At 51.4% G+C, this 15174-nt stretch overlaps 1 protein-coding gene across 3 annotated transcripts in view; it reads right to left on the reverse strand.

The window, feature by feature from the left end:
• Positions 1 to 15174, reverse strand: part of RNF123 (ring finger protein 123) — a 47822-nt gene that overhangs the window by 9824 nt on the left and 22824 nt on the right. For 2 of the 3 annotated variants that reach the window (XM_038149232.1, XM_038149233.1), the window contains exons 27-36: positions 14195 to 14372; positions 13158 to 13232; positions 12666 to 12753; positions 12301 to 12388; positions 12091 to 12175; positions 11283 to 11309; positions 5052 to 5191; positions 4714 to 4902; positions 3136 to 3211; positions 2875 to 2959 (exon numbers count right to left, since the gene is read on the reverse strand). In XM_038149232.1, the coding sequence (XP_038005160.1) occupies positions 2875 to 2959; positions 3136 to 3211; positions 4714 to 4902; positions 5052 to 5191; positions 11283 to 11309; positions 12091 to 12175; positions 12301 to 12388; positions 12666 to 12753; positions 13158 to 13232; positions 14195 to 14372 (1031 nt within the window). The remainder of the gene's footprint in view (positions 1 to 2874; positions 2960 to 3135; positions 3212 to 4713; positions 4903 to 5051; positions 5192 to 11282; positions 11310 to 12090; positions 12176 to 12300; positions 12389 to 12665; positions 12754 to 13157; positions 13233 to 14194; positions 14373 to 15174) is intronic. The other variant, XM_038149234.1, reaches the window with a different exon arrangement.

Here is a 15174-nt window from a genome sequence, read left to right on the forward strand (position 1 = left end):
AATGCACAGCCAAGGCAAGGAAGTCTCCCACGGTCCTGTCCCTGTCCTCATTCTCTGGGGCACAGCCCCCTCACAGGGAACCAATCAGGGTCACCCCGTCCCTGGTAATTCCCACAGGGACGTTCCCACATGCAAATGTGGGTTGGAAAATTCTCCATCCTTCATGCAGAAGTCCCTGGAAGATGCACCTTGAAGGCTCTTTAGGACTTCTCCCAACCCTCTCCTCACCTTGACAGCATCATCTGCCTGCCTCTCAAGAGATGGATTTGTTAATGATTTGTTAATGATTTCTCTCAATCTGGTAGTTACCAAATGGGACCTGGAAGAGATTTCTACCAGCTTTCAGCATTGCCCAGGCAGAGTGCTCCTGGGGAAGGAAAAAGCCTGTCCTATTATCCTGCTTGCTGCACTGAGAGAGAGAAAGGAAAAAGGAAAGCTGTCTACAGATGAGTTCATGTACATGGGTCTGCTCTGGAGAGCCTGGTTACATACAGGATCCTTTAAATCACTTCAGCCATGGCAATCATCTCCCATGAGAGTGTGAAGAGGAAGGTTTGAATTCTCCTATTCCATTCCTCTTACTCATGCACCTGGATAGAGATGCTCCCCATTGCTGTGCTCTGGGCTAGCCATCATGGACATGCACTATTCTCCCTGGGTTTTGGGTGATTGCTACCCCAGCTGCACCTCTCAGGTTTCAGCACCCTGTGGTGATGGTGCCCTGGACAGGGGATGAAACCAGGGCTGAGCCCTTGAGGAATACAAAGGCAGCAGAAAAGCCTCAGTTTTTTGCTTTTCTCCATCCCATCTCTGTTTGCCATTTCCCAGTGTGGCTGCACAGTGCAGACCAGCTCTGTAAGTGGGGTGCAACACCCAGTCCTCAATTCAGAGTGCTGCCAAGAGCCTGGGGCTCAGTGCTCCCTTCCCCATGACACTCTGCCTTTGATCTCTGCTGGTCTCTGCCATCCCCTCTGCTCGGGCAGTAGTAGAGGGTCTCCTCACTGCCTGCCTTGGTTCTTTTGTCTTGATTGACCTCAGTGGCTCCCCTGCAACATTTGCTTGCCTTTTATAGATCACTGACGTATCAAACCTCAGGTTTAGTGCATGGCTTTGCAAAATCACACAGAAGAATTCTGCTTTATGGATATTTTTCCCTGGGCTTCCTCCTGTTCCACCTTCTGCTTCTCTCGCTCAGTCAGGTCCACCTTAAGGACACGATGCTTTTCACACATCATTCCACTATTTTGCATTTATTTCTCCTTTTCAGCGCTCAGGGAAGTGACTACAAAGCCCTTGAACATCAGAGACTTGCCAGTTCCCTCGAGCACAGTGCCTCTGGTTTGTGATGGTGCAGCCCAAGGCACGGATGCTGATGGTACACAGGGGACAATGCCACTTGGTGATGACACTGGCTGCCTGGAATTCACAAACCCAAACCACAACAGGCTTTTCAGAGAAAGATTAGAGTCTGGAAGCTTTCTGTCTCTTCAGGACTCCCTGCAGGCTAGGAAGGATGTGACTGATGTCCCACTACCATCTTCCCAGTGCTCTCTGGAGTTTGATAAACTGAGGGAACCCTTCCCCTTCCCCATTTTGACCTGACAAGTGACCTGACCTAGGACACATGTTTAATGGAGAGACAGGCAGGGAAGGAATTCTCATCCTGGCATGCAAGGAAGGGTTTATCACCTCCCCTTTCCCTTCAGGAAGAAGTGTCTACTTGCGGCAGCAAATTCATTATGTTTGCCCTTTCCACAGAGCAAGGTTCTGAGGGCAAGCAAAATCCACCTCTGTTCACAGTGCAGAAAGGCCACTGATCAATGACCTTGTGCCCAGGTTTTGACACTGTCACACTTGGGGCTGTAAGACTGGTGCAGCAGCCACGGGAGGCAGGTTATAATTAGATATATTTGTGTACATCTTTGAGTCCTTGAGAGAAGAAGCTGAAAGACTGGCTGCAGGGCTGAGCCGCTCGGCCAGATGGGACTCTGCTCTCTGCAAAGCCAGACACTATTGTGTTCTCCAAACATGAAAACAAGCAGGATGTGCAGCACAGACAGAAGAGCCCCATCTCCTACAGCAGCCTACAGCAAACAGTGACCAGGCAAGACACCTGCAAATGACACTGGGAGACAGCAAGGGCAGGGCTGCAGAGTGTCGGAATAAACCTATTTGCAGGACTCGGTACAGGCAGACACAGACACATAAATGATCAGGTCAGCTGTGGCTTTGTCCAGCCACAACACTCCCCGAGTGCTGCCTCTCTGAATAACTGGCTACTGTAAAGACAAGATTTGTTTCATCTTAAAATTAGCATCACCCAAGTGCCTGGAGAAGACTCGTCTCACCTTTGTGGCACACGTCTGGGCAGCCAGAGAGCTCTGCACGCATTCTGATGCCTTCCTAGGAGGAGCCCAGGGTGAAGGAGCTCCAATGAGCTCCCTTCCAGCCATCACTGTGTGCTGCAGCACTTTGATGTGTCACCACATCAGCACAGCTCTATCACACGCAGCACCCACAACTTTCACCAGCAGCTGTCCTGTCACACAGTGCCAGACCCCATCCCAAGGAGGAAGGTGCACATGTGCTGTCAGTAGAGCATCTCACAGCCACCTCTTACAAGGGTTTTCCATCACAGCCACCTCTCACAAGGGTTTTCCACCACCACAGGAAGGGGCTTTGCACCCAGCAGTAGCACTGGCATGCAGCTGCTACAGGCTCTTTGGTTTCTGCCTGATCCACACTCATCAGCTTCACCTCACTTTAGTCTCCACACCCTATGTTGCTCCTGCAACACCTCCCATGCCCCACTGCAGCACCCAGAGCAGTGCCACACACAGAGACCCTGCACTTTGGAAGGCAAAAGCCACTCACCCCTGAACATCAGTGTCCACCAGCAGGCGGACCAGGATCCCTGTCACAGCCACAAGGATTGGGTAATGGTCCACGCTCTCCAGCCCTATGGAAGCAAAAGGGAAAGGTAAGAGCTTCTGCTACTGTGTGACAGGCAGAGCAGGGCAGGTCTGAGGTCTGATCCCATCCAGCTCTGCACTAACCTTCAGTCCAAGCCACCCCTGCCCTCCCAAGGGCACACTCCCAGCATGGTTCCCACAGAGAGGGACAGAGTGCACTCACCCGGCAGACGGAGGTTGACCACTCTGTCAAACAAGTTCCTTTCAGCTGTCACACGGTTCAGCACCTGGTTCAAGAGCTGTGTAGGGAAAAGCAGAGAGGGTTTGTGTTTTCTGGATGGGCCTTCCTGTGAGCAGCATCCGAAGAGCTTTGGGGCAGCATGTCCTTACAGTTTGGACTCAGTGCCTGAGAGCCGGTGGATGCACAGAGGGAGGCTCACAGCACACACCTAACTTGGCCCTGGCATGGAAGGAGTGGTTGTACCAAACCAAAACCTCCCAGGGAAGAGTCTGAGGTCAAGACACCTGAATGTCAACACCTCCCATCTAAATCTGAATTCCCACCTGCAGAAGCCAAGCTACTTCTGCAGATAAAAGCTCCTGGCAAGCAGAAGCTACAGTCCTCAGGACAGCCAGAACCTGTGAAGAGTGAGCTGGCAGCTGTGGGCAAAAGCAGTGTCAGCAGGGTGAAGCACAGTCCAGTCCTGCCCTGCCTGGAGCTGGCAGCAGGATGGACCTACCAGCTCTGAAGCACAGGGTGAGTGCAGAGAGCAACCTGCAGAGATGGAATCAGCTGTGACCACACTTAATTAGCCACAATTAGCTCTCACCAAAACCCCCAGTGGGACAAAAAGGGACTGTTTCAGGCTTGACATAACTGCTGCAAGCTGAGCTCCATCTCTCAAATGCAAAATCCCTCTTCCTGATGCCACAATGCACAACAGCAGAACGCTGCACCCCTCTGTGGGCCTGGTCAGTCGCGGGGCATGGCTTCATAACAGCAACAGGCAGCAAGGGAGAAGCTGCAGCACCCCACTCTCCGCTGCACATTCCCAGCTTGCCTAAGCCACCTGCTAAGGGCCCCTCACTTTCCTCCTCACTCAGCTGAGCACTTCCTCATGATTATGGTACCAGACCCACTACCTCTCGCTCTGTTTCATCTGCTCAGAGCCCTGAGCCCAAAGTATGAACATTTATGGTACTGCTAAGGTACATCATCCGACTGCTCTGCACCAATCCAGCGTGTACAAGGGCAGTCTGCCCTCAGGGCTTTCCAGGATTGCTCATGCTTTAGAAAAGAAACAAATTTACTGGAGCCTAAGGGGTGCTGTGAGTTGGAATGGGGCTGTCCCAGTCACTGTGGCAGAAAAGTGGAGACATTTAGTACCAAATTCTAGGACTGAGGGATAAAGGACCAAGATGCCTGCCCAAACACTGGAGTGTGTGCCCTGTGAAACCAGCTACACTCTCCACAGCTCCTTACCCAGAAATATCACACCTCTCCAGATTTCATGGTACTGCTTGTCACAGGAGAATTCAGCATTTACTGGCCCCTCATTAGGAAGATTCAAGCAGCTGTCACCCTCCCTCCCAGCAGAGGGAGAAATCAGCTGTGACCAGAGCAGTTGCAAAGCAGGGGAGCAGTTGATACGTAGAGATTTTAGGGAGCACCACCTGTTCTGCAGCACCTCTAAGTACCACAGCACTTGCAACAGGAGCCCCCGGTTCACCACACATCCACAGAGAGGGCAGAGGGGTCCCCGTGCCCCTCCAGATGCTGCTTCTTCACACAAGATGGTACCTGGGCGAGCCTTCGCAGCAGCAGCTCTGAGGACGGGCGGTTCCAGTCGAGGAAGATCTCCGGTGCCAGCGTGACGGTCATCTCCAGCACCCTGAGCAGGCTCACCGACAGGTCAAAGCAGGTGGCACACACCTTCAGCTGGCGGCTGTCCACGAAGTTCCTCTCCAGGCGCTCTGCCGCCTGCTGGATCTGCCGAGCAATGGAGACAGCTTAAAAAGGAGCCCCTTCCCAAAAGGAGGGCTGCGACCCCCAGCCCAGTGAGGTGTGCCTTGAGCCCCTGTGTGTGCAGGACACAGCACCCATCGAGTGCTGCATCCACAGCCCTGGTGCACACCCACCTCCTGAATCATGCCAATGAACTCGGAGAAGGCCCAGTTCAGCTGGTTCAGGACACTGTTGAGGAAGCTGGGGGCCAGGTCGCGGTCGCTGCGGAGCAGGTCTGCCATGTGCCGCTGCAGCAAGGTGGAGGGACACGGCTCTGAAACCAGACAGTGACAGCTTCAGTGGCCTGGTCCCAGGGCAGCCATGGGTGATGGGCAAGGGCAGGCTGAGAGACCAGTCCTGGGCTTGGGAAATGTTGGCTTGTGCCTTACAGTAAGCAGAGATGGCAGGACACTGGGAGCTGGCACAAGGACTATTCTGAGCAGTAAATTCTGTGCCTGTTGGGCCTCCCAGCACTTCCTTCCAATGCCAGCCTGAATTAGCCAGGGAGGAGCCCTCTGTGCTTGCTGCTGCCCACATGCACAGCAGCACTGCCCTGCAGCTCAGCTCTGCAGAGGCGCATGGTCAGCTCAGCATTAATTGCTCCTGATACCAGTGTGGCAGCAGCTGCCCAGAGCCAGCACAGCCACCCTGGCCTCACATGGCCATGCCTGTCTGCCTGTGCCTGGAGAGAAAGGCATCCAGTAAATCCCACTCCTGAGAGGCTTCTGTATGGAGCTGAGGCTGGTTCTGCCCCTAGCAGGGTCGGGCAGATCTGCCCACACTCCCCAGCCAGGTTCAGCCCAAGCACAGACACATCACCTTGGTTTTCTGGCATTTCATTTCTGGACTTCCTCACTATTGAGACCACAGATGAGGTCAGGCCCAGCATCTGGGAAGCACAGTCAGGGCTGTGTGGGACACCAGCCCCCATGGATGGGCAGGGAAAAGAAGGGGGCACAAATGGAACGGATGCTTCTCACCAGCAGAAGGACCCACTGTCAGCAAGAGGCTCACAGAACTTTCAATACTAGGGAAGGGTACTGGAGTTCAGCCCAAAACTCAGGGCTTGGAGAGAGAAACAAGCAGATTTACCAACCATAGATAAAAACCTCAATCTAACTACATTTTTCTCTACTAGAAGCTATTAGAAACAGCAGGTGGAAACCCTGGCAGCACCAGGACTGCCATGCCCAGAGGAACAAGCTGTGCTGTGACTGCAGAAGCTCTCTGGGGTTGCAGCCTACTCGAAGGGCCAGCGTGGCAGAGCAAACACAGGACAACTTCCATCACATCTGTAGGGATCAAGAAGCAAGGCATAACTACAGGCAGATTGCTAGCTGGGATTAGCAAAGCCAGGGAGGGATGACAGGAGACTGTCATCTGAAATGGAAACAGGACAAATTATTCTGTGAATACCCACTAGCAAGTGCAATGAACTTCTGTTATTATGGAGGACACTCGCTGAATCTCACAGTGCATAATAACCCCAAGCAGGTCAGTGGCCCAGCTTTGATCCTGCCTAAAAGCTCATTTTTGGGAGGGATTTCATCACAACAAATGTCTTTGATGTCCTGCTCCCACCCACATGTACTTTCCCAGCCTTTGGCTACACGTGGCTCAGGGACTGGCCAAGGCAGACATCCTTTTTACATATTTATTGGTCCTCTGGGGATTTCTTGCCCAGAGTCCTCTGAAACTGTGTAAGCCTTTAGCATTAAACATGTCCCAGAGCAACATTCCACAGCTCAGCTGTGTGTAGCAGGAGGAATTCAGACTGGAGCTTGACTCCTACTTGCTTTATTTGTTAATATTTATTCTCTGGAACCCCTTCCTTCTGGTGGTAGAGACAGCAAGATGCTGCTCTCCAGTCACTTCATCCAGCTAGCTGTGATTCCAGACCTTCATGACAGTCTTTTAAACAGGATCAGCCCCAGCCAGTGCAGTTTCTCCCACTGAAACTGTGCCATCTTTGTCCCTTTTGCCACACCTCCCTGAAGCCCAACACCTCTCCCAGGTTTTCTTTGGAGAGGTGGAATCAGAAGCACACGCAGCATCCAAACCACAAGCGCGTGGCAGATTTGCACAAAGGCACAACATGGTTTTGGTTTTGTTCTGTTTGCTTTCCTCATAATTCCTGTTGTGTAATTTGTCCTTTGACTGAACATCAAGCTGCTCTTCTCTAAAAGATTACAACAGGTTGCCAGTTCAAGGATAACCCTCAGGAGCTGGTCCTGAGGCACGAGAGGAGAAGCCCAGGAGTCAATGCTGGGGCATACCTTGTCTTCTCTGCCAGTGATGGGTGAAGGGGCACAGCACACTCTTACTCCAACACTCTACACTTGGTGATGCTGAATTCTATCCATGTTTTCTCTCCCAGTCATTCAGAATTGAAAGGTCTTCTGGCAGGATTAAGTTTTTACTGCCTTCTTTCCTCCAGCCTTCCTTCATGTAAAAACTGCTTTTTGTTAAAAGTGCTCATGTATTAGTCCCTTTCCAGCCTTCAAGTACCAAAGCAGTTCTAGGCAGAGATCACCACTCCTCATGGAAGAACTCTGCATATTGTCCTGCTGGTCTGCTGCCAAAGCCTCTTTTACTAACACTGCAAGTCAGGACAGATCCCAGGATGAACTGCCCAGCCAAAGTCTACCTCATTTGAAGGCAGCTTTGGTTTTTTGAAGGATGCTCCTCTGCTTGTAATAACTTGTTTTATCCTGATTTTTAGTCAATGACTATTTCCTCACAGTCTTTTCTAAATGAGTGGTGTGATTCTGCAATTCTGGGTTCTTAAATGCTTTCCCTGGTGCTGGCAGACTGTGCCAACTATAAGAGCATTGAAAACCGGTGCCTTTTGTCAAACCTCTCCACAGGTAAATAGGTTTATTGAAGGTTTTATACCTAACACCAGGAAACAATTATTTCCTTGGCTTCTGTTGATCCCAAGAGGATTCTGAATCTAAAGATGCTAAGATCACTGCTACTCTTTGAAAGCAACATAAGGATCAAGCTCTGGAATACAGCACAAACAGCTTCATTCCTTGCACAAGTTCCCAGGTAATTAGTACTGGCATCCAAAATCCAGTCCTGGTGCTGTGTCCATCTTTATTTGCAATATGTTCATCTTTGCTGGGACATTCCCACCCACCTGAGTTACCACTGCCCTCCTGGGCAGTGCCACATCCCTTATGTGCCACTGCAGGCAGGGATGTTACTTTACAGGGAGCCTGTGGATACCCAGTGATAGGGAAACTATCTCGATCCTGGCACTACTAAGTCATCAATGCTTCAAAATGTGTGCCTTTCTACTCAGTCATGGCTTAGCATTTGTTATGGCAGATAAACATCAGTCATTGGAACAGAAATTGGCAGTTTTACAAGGCCAGAAATTTTGACCTCAATACATTTAATGTGGGCAACAGAGCGTGGAACCAAGGGGTTGTAGATACATCTGATGTTTCCACAACAGAAACTTCCCTGCAAAAATATAAACAGAATAGAGGGCAACAAAATCTAGGTAGGGGAAATAGTGAATTAAAGCACAGAGTTCTTTAAGAAGATTATGAGGGAGCCAGAAACCCCAGTGCTCCAGCAAGCACCTGGTTAAAAGGGTCACTGAGAGCATGATGAAGCAAAGACATAAGTTAAAACATAGGAGGTAAAGTGAATGTAACCAAACACAGGCAATGGTTGGCAAAAGCAAGGAGAAAAGGGATAATAGATGGAGAAGGCATAAAAAACATCCTTGACTGACCATGGTAATGCAAAGTTTTTTCAACTATAGAAAAAATATAGCAGAATTATTTAATAGAAGTAGTAATGGCAGAAAGTATAACAGTAGCAGAAGTCCATTATTAGAGAGAGTTAAAAATTAATAATGCAGGCGAAGTGGAAGCCTTCAATAAGTGCTCCTACTAGATAATGGTAAAGAAGCAGTCACGTACTTTCATCACAGGAAGGTAATTAGGTACTTTTATAGTTTGCTAATGACCCAGCAAGATTTCTAACAGGGCTAATTGAGACCTCTTGGTCAGCAGCCCAAGGGGGTCTCTGGACACAGCAGCATTTACAGTAGAGCTTGAGCACAGAAGGGGAAAGCCCCAAATGGACCAGATTCAGAAGCAAAGCAGCTCCACCCAACACCAATGTGAGATTTTAAAGGCTCCAGATGTATCTGTGAGCTCCCGTCAGTGTGCCCGTTCAGAGATGCTTTTAGAGAGGAGCAAAGGGGAGGCTGCAGGGCGAGGCAAAGGAAAGCAGGCAGCACCTGGGGGATGAAATATCCCTGAGGCTGAGTGTGAGGCATCAGGATGGCTCAGGGCTCCTGGGATCCGTGTGTGCCTCCAAAGCAAAGCCCTGGCAAACTGGCTAATGCAAGTTTTGGCTCCATGACCAGCACATCAGGGAAGGTTCCCACCTGCACGGCACCAAAACCTCTGGGGCTGCTAAAAACATGGTAAGGATGAACACCCCACAGGGCTCACACAAAAGCAAAACCCCTTCCTGAATAAGAAGGAGAGGCCACACATTTTTCCCCATTGAAAAGGACCAAGAAATGAGTTTAGCCTGTTACACAAGTGCTTCTGAAGAATAAAATGTTGTAAAGCAGAGAAAGGCAGGGCAGCAGCAGTGGAAGACAGAAGGCAAGGTTAGGTAGGGAAAATGGCTTCAAACTGAGAGTGAGCAGGTTTAGATTAGATATCAGGAAAAAATTCTTTACTGTGAGGGTGGTGAGGCCCTGGCCCAGGCCCCAAGAAGTTATGGACACCCCATCCCTGGAAATGTTTAGAGCCAGGCTGGACAGGGCTATGGATTTATTTCTGAGGGTGAGCAATCACCATCAGAAGGGCTTGGACAGTTCAACCAGTACCAGCTGAAGCTTTTGGTGTTGTCAGATCAAGGTGGGATCTCCTCCTGAAAGTCCTCTTCAGCCTAGGCAATTTGCTGGACTTGGGAAGGGGACATGAGTGAACTCTCTGGCCCGTGTTGCACAACATCTCAGCTCGATGATCTCATGGTCCCACCTACCCTCCCTCCATCTGAGGGGTGCGTGGGCAGAAGGCCTGGGGCAGAGCAGCCCTGTGACACAATCTGAAGCCATCCTGCAGCTCTTGCTTTTCCGAGCCAGGCTGGGCCCAGCAGAGCCACGGCTGCTGCTCCTGCTGCGCGTGCCAGGACAGCACCCGGCCTTGCCAACCCGTCATGGTGAAAGCAAAACAAGTCCCTGCAGCACCACTGAGCACAACTACCCCAGCTCTGAACAGCCCTGTCTGCTCTCAGGAGCCAATCTGAGGCAGAGCTCTGCTTGCACGAGAGCTGTTCAGTGCCAGTGGAGCTGAGGAATAACTCTAGGAACAAGCAGGAACACAGATGGCCTTTCTGAGCCTCTGCCCCCTTGGGCTAAGCCACACAGCATCCACTGCTCGCCCTCAGTGAGCACGGGCACGAGGCAGCAGAGGAGACCAGGTAGTCTGTGCTCTGGGTGTTTCATGGATGTTGTGGGGCAGCCTGGGCAAACCTCCCCACCGGTACAGTCCTCCAAGGAAGCATCCCCAAAGCAGGACAAGGCTGGAGCACCAGAGAAGAGGCATTTGCCCACAGTCCCTTCAGACTGGCCTGCAGCAGCAGACCCAGATAAAAAGGGATTTCCTCAGCTCAGCAGTTTGTCCCATTAACTCCGCCAGTGCTCACATTGCAACAAGGTGAAGACTGGTGGGTGTGAAGGGGAGGGGGGGTCATCTCCTCCTCCTTCCCTGGGCAGCATCTCAAGGACACCTCTGAGTCCCCTGTCCCTCTTCAATTAAACCAGCATTCATTATTGATTTGGTTGAGCCTTAAAATAGCCCTCCCAAGAGAAAGTCCCCAGTAGCCAGCAGGGCCACTCCGGGCTCAGGCTCAGACTGTGTGGAGCCACACAATGTGTGGAGCAAGGCCTCGACAGCTGAGCAGCTCTGCTGCTGCCCCAGAGCTCCCCAGGATGGGCTGAGCTCAGTTACCACCCCACAGGACTGGTGACAGCCACTCAGTGCCTTGGTTGTGCAGCAGGAGAGTGAGGGAACAGCCATGAGATCCCTCCTGCGTGTGTGCCAGGGCTTCTCCATCTCATCTAAGGATGAGAGGAACCCCTCCAGCAGGGCTCTGACCCCAGAGGTAACCCTGGTAAAACAGGTGCAAGAGCAGTCCATGATGCAGCCTCAGAGACTGACACATGGGCACAGTCCCCTGGCTTCTCCCAGGGATGGAACTGAGGAAAACAATCACTTGTGAAGCTCTCTGCCTACAAAGAAGGGTCTCTCTAGGCAGAAGAGGGGAAGCAGGGAGCTGTCTAAAGCTACTCCACCAGACAAGAGAAGGTCACACAACAAACTTACTCTGGAAACTAGCAACAGAGAGATCCCCTGGGCACCATGGGCAGAAGAGAGAAAAGAGAACAAGAGTTCTGTTAGAACAGACAGACAGCTCCCTGGACAGGGCTCAGCATACACCTCCATGTGCCACTTGTCCTGTCCCCCATTCCTGAGCAGCTCTCTGGAAGAAAGGTCTGGCACAAAGCCTTTTCCACAGCAGAGGGGCATCAGGAAGGATTCCACACAAGCCCAGAACCTGTGAGGGTAAAGCTGGGGACATGTTCTTCAGCTCAAGAAAGGCAACTTCTCCCCACATCTTTCTCAGCCACAAAAGAGCAGAGAAACAAACTGCAGTGCCCAAGGCAGGACAGGCTCTGCCAGGCTCTGAGAGATGCCAGGACAAAACACTCCCTGACTGCAAACTTAGACAGTGCCCTGTCTCCTTGGGCACCCACTCCCTCTCACAGGGCACCTGCTGCTGGCAAACGTGACAGCTCTTCCCCACAGCAGCTGTTCATTGTGCACATGGCAGAGCTTTCTCTCAGGCTAAAACTCTGGTAAGGATGCAGTTCTGGGTCTCTCTCCTCTCCTTTGGAGGGCAGAACCCCTACTTATGATGGATGTAACTCATCATTTGGCATGCCCAAATCACCAGTAGAGAGGCTGGGGATGGCCAGGCTGCAAAAACCAGGCCTGGGTATTTGGCCAGGAACACCCTTCTTTGGCAACTATCCCAACAGCTGGCCTGGCCCACAGGCAAAGCTGCTAAGTAAGAGGCTGGTCCTCCCTCAGCACCCATCCAGCCCTGAGTGCCAATCCCTGCCCCACTCACTCTGCAGGCTGGGGAGGCTGGCATCCTCAGGCTTGGTTTTCAGCAGGTGTGGGAGCCGTGTGTATCTGTACCCAAAGCCACAGCCCTGGCAAAAGAGGTAAGGAAAGATCTTAAGAGGCTGAAAAACAGTTTTGCTGCTACTGGAAAGTGAAAAGTTCAGTGTCCGAGCAGCCCCGGGTGCTGAGAGGGGCAGGGATGCAGGATGCTCACCCGCCACAGCCTGACGAGGATCCAGTTGGTCTGTGCCCAGGGTCGCTGCTCATAGGGAGCCAGGAGGTTCTTCATCATGGAGATCCGCCTGCCAGACAGGGATACAGGTCAGCCCACAGGGTTTGGGAACAGGAGACTGAACAGGACACACAGTAGGATCCGTGAAGGGATCTACTTGCTCTGCTTTGGGGCAGAGCAAAGTCACTGGTAAAAGGGTGACAGAAGGCTCCCAAATCAACTCCACCCCCCTGCTGGCAACTCACGGACCATCAATGGTGCTTGGCAGCCCTCCTGCTCGCTCACCCAGCCCTGCCACCACCCCAGCCCTGCCCCAGCTCCCCAGGAACAGGCAGGGCAGCACTTACTGCTCTTCTGGGATCCTCTCTACAGCACGCAGCGAGTGGGGGTAGCAGACGTAGCTGGCCAACGCCTGCATCAGGGAGTCCCGGATGTCTGGGGAGGAATGACAAGGGACTAGGCTAGGCACCCAGGGACACACAGCATACCAGGGAGCACCTGAATGCCACTGGCTGAGAGGCACTGGCCCTCATGTAGAGGCACATTGTCCCTGCTGACATGGAGAGCATGCTTAGGCTCAAGCAGCTAAGAAGCAAGCCCAGACTGGATATGCAGGTAGCTGGGACATGAGTCCTGCTCTCAAAAGGGGGTCCTAGGTGATGTATCTACCCTGCAATAAGCAGGGTAAGGACAGTTCCCAGCCTCATTTTGAATGTGGAGGCATAGGCACTGAACAGATTCAGCAGACAGATCCCAGCAGAAGCCTGGTGAGCCACTGGCAGTGGCACTGGCCAGACCCGTGACATTATCACCCCAAAAGCACAGGAATACAGCCTCACCTGTGCCCACAATCCTTGAGTCAGCAAAATGCTTGGCCAGGATGGCAGCTAGGCGCATAAGGGTCTCTTCATAGCCTGCAAGAGAAAGAGGGAGCGGGGTCATGGCAACAACCTGAGGGGCAGCCCTGTGGTCCCAGTGCTCCCATGGACATGGCACAGGCCATGGAATGAGAATTTCTGCTACCTGCAGCTTAGCTGTGTGTCCAATTGTCAAAACAGAGAGCAGGGAACACACACTCACTTCCAGAAGAGCAGAGACTGAAACAGTTATTCAGGGTTAGATAAAACTGTGCAATAGAGTTGGATGGCAAGGGAGAAGTGTCTGGTGCAGAAGAGGCTGAGCAACACAAAGAACACCCTAGGTCTATGCAGAAAAGCCATGTTCAGCCTGCATGCACTGTAGAAATTGCTACTGTTTAAGTCTGCTCTTGCCCAAACAAGAGCACTTCAGCTATGTCCTGCTGGTGGGAACAGATGCTTTTCTTACCTTCATGGGCTCTGGAAAGCACAGAACTATTTGCTAAGAGCTCAGAGAGGCCATTTAGCCAAAAAGCACAGAATGTGCACAGATGGAATCCACTTAAACACAGACTCTTGGCATCAAGTGGGTGGTCATCTCCATAGGAACATCTTCAAATCCCAGGGGAATTGAAAAGCAGTCCCAATTTCTGCACTCATGCAATGTCCTCTCCCACCCAGAAACTAGAAGGCTGTGGCAGAAATTGCTGAGGCAATCACATCCTACAGCACCCCAGCCCATTCCTGATACCTCCTTGGAAACACAATCCATAGCTGCCAGTGATTTTCACTACAGCCAGCCCTGTGACAGCTTCAGACAAGGCATGGGCTCCCTACCTGAGCACAGTGACCACAGCTCACCACCTGCCCCACAGCTCAGACAAGGCATTGGTGCAGCACACCACAACCAGGAACGGACACAGAAAGGAAGATGCCCAACTACTGCTTCACCACAAGGGTGTGGCTTGCTTTAGATTTTATCAGGCCAGAAAATCGGGAAGCTGTTCCCATCCCCTCACCTGGAAGCTCCTCCATGCTGTTGACAGGGCTGAAGTAGTTCTTGAGTGCACTGTAGCTGTTCATAGCCACGCTGAGGTAGAATTCGGGCATGAAAGCGAAAAGCGAGCCCGTCCTGTCGCCGTGCTCGATGGTGCGGATGCACACTCGCAGCAGCCAGTAGATATCCTGCATCTTCTCCTGCTCAGAAAGAACACAATTCCCGGTCAGCTGACAGCTTCTCTTGGGAGAAACAACCATCAGCATCACACTCAGGCCTCAGAAACATCCCCGTATTGGAGATCTTGCTCAGATCTTGTTCAGTAACCAGGACTGTGCTATTTGGTCTTTCCATAAAGCCACAGAAGTGGCAGCTGGAAGGAACAACCAGAGATCTCTACACCAACCTCAAGCACACAGCATGACCGTCACCAATGTGATGGTTTTGTCTCACCAAGCCTTCAGACCCTCCAAGCACTACTCCTTACCAGGGCATGAGCAACCACACAGGCCTGGCAAACAAGCATGTCAGTTTGGATTCCAAGGACACTGCTGAAGGAAAGCAGGCACTAGCACTTTCCAGAAATCTGCTGGAAATAAAGCTGGTCCATTGTAGGCATTAAATGGGAACAGGCTGAAAAGCTCACACCAGCTCAGATCTTTGCAATAGGCAGTCACAGCCCTTCAGGTTCTGTGCCAGCCATTCAACCAGATTTACTGTCCTAAGGAACATCAGCCTCTTGTCTCTCTAAACAAAAATCAGAGGGTCCTAAACTAAAAACAGGAAATTTAAGGTCATCTACATAACTTTAAGCTATAAAAATGGGCGCCACCAAAGCCATAAAGAGAGGAAATATTTATTTCATATCCTGCAATGCCAAGAAATAGCATAAGCAATAGCTACTTGCATAAAAATAGATGGAGAAGGGTTACACTTCTAATTTAAGAAAAAAATAAAATCAGAGGTGCAGATAAGGCATTTCATTTGCTTAATGTCTTTTCT

This window comes from Motacilla alba, chromosome 12 (assembly GCF_015832195.1).
Source record: "Motacilla alba alba isolate MOTALB_02 chromosome 12, Motacilla_alba_V1.0_pri, whole genome shotgun sequence".
Classification (NCBI taxonomy): Eukaryota; Metazoa; Chordata; class Aves; order Passeriformes; family Motacillidae; genus Motacilla; species Motacilla alba.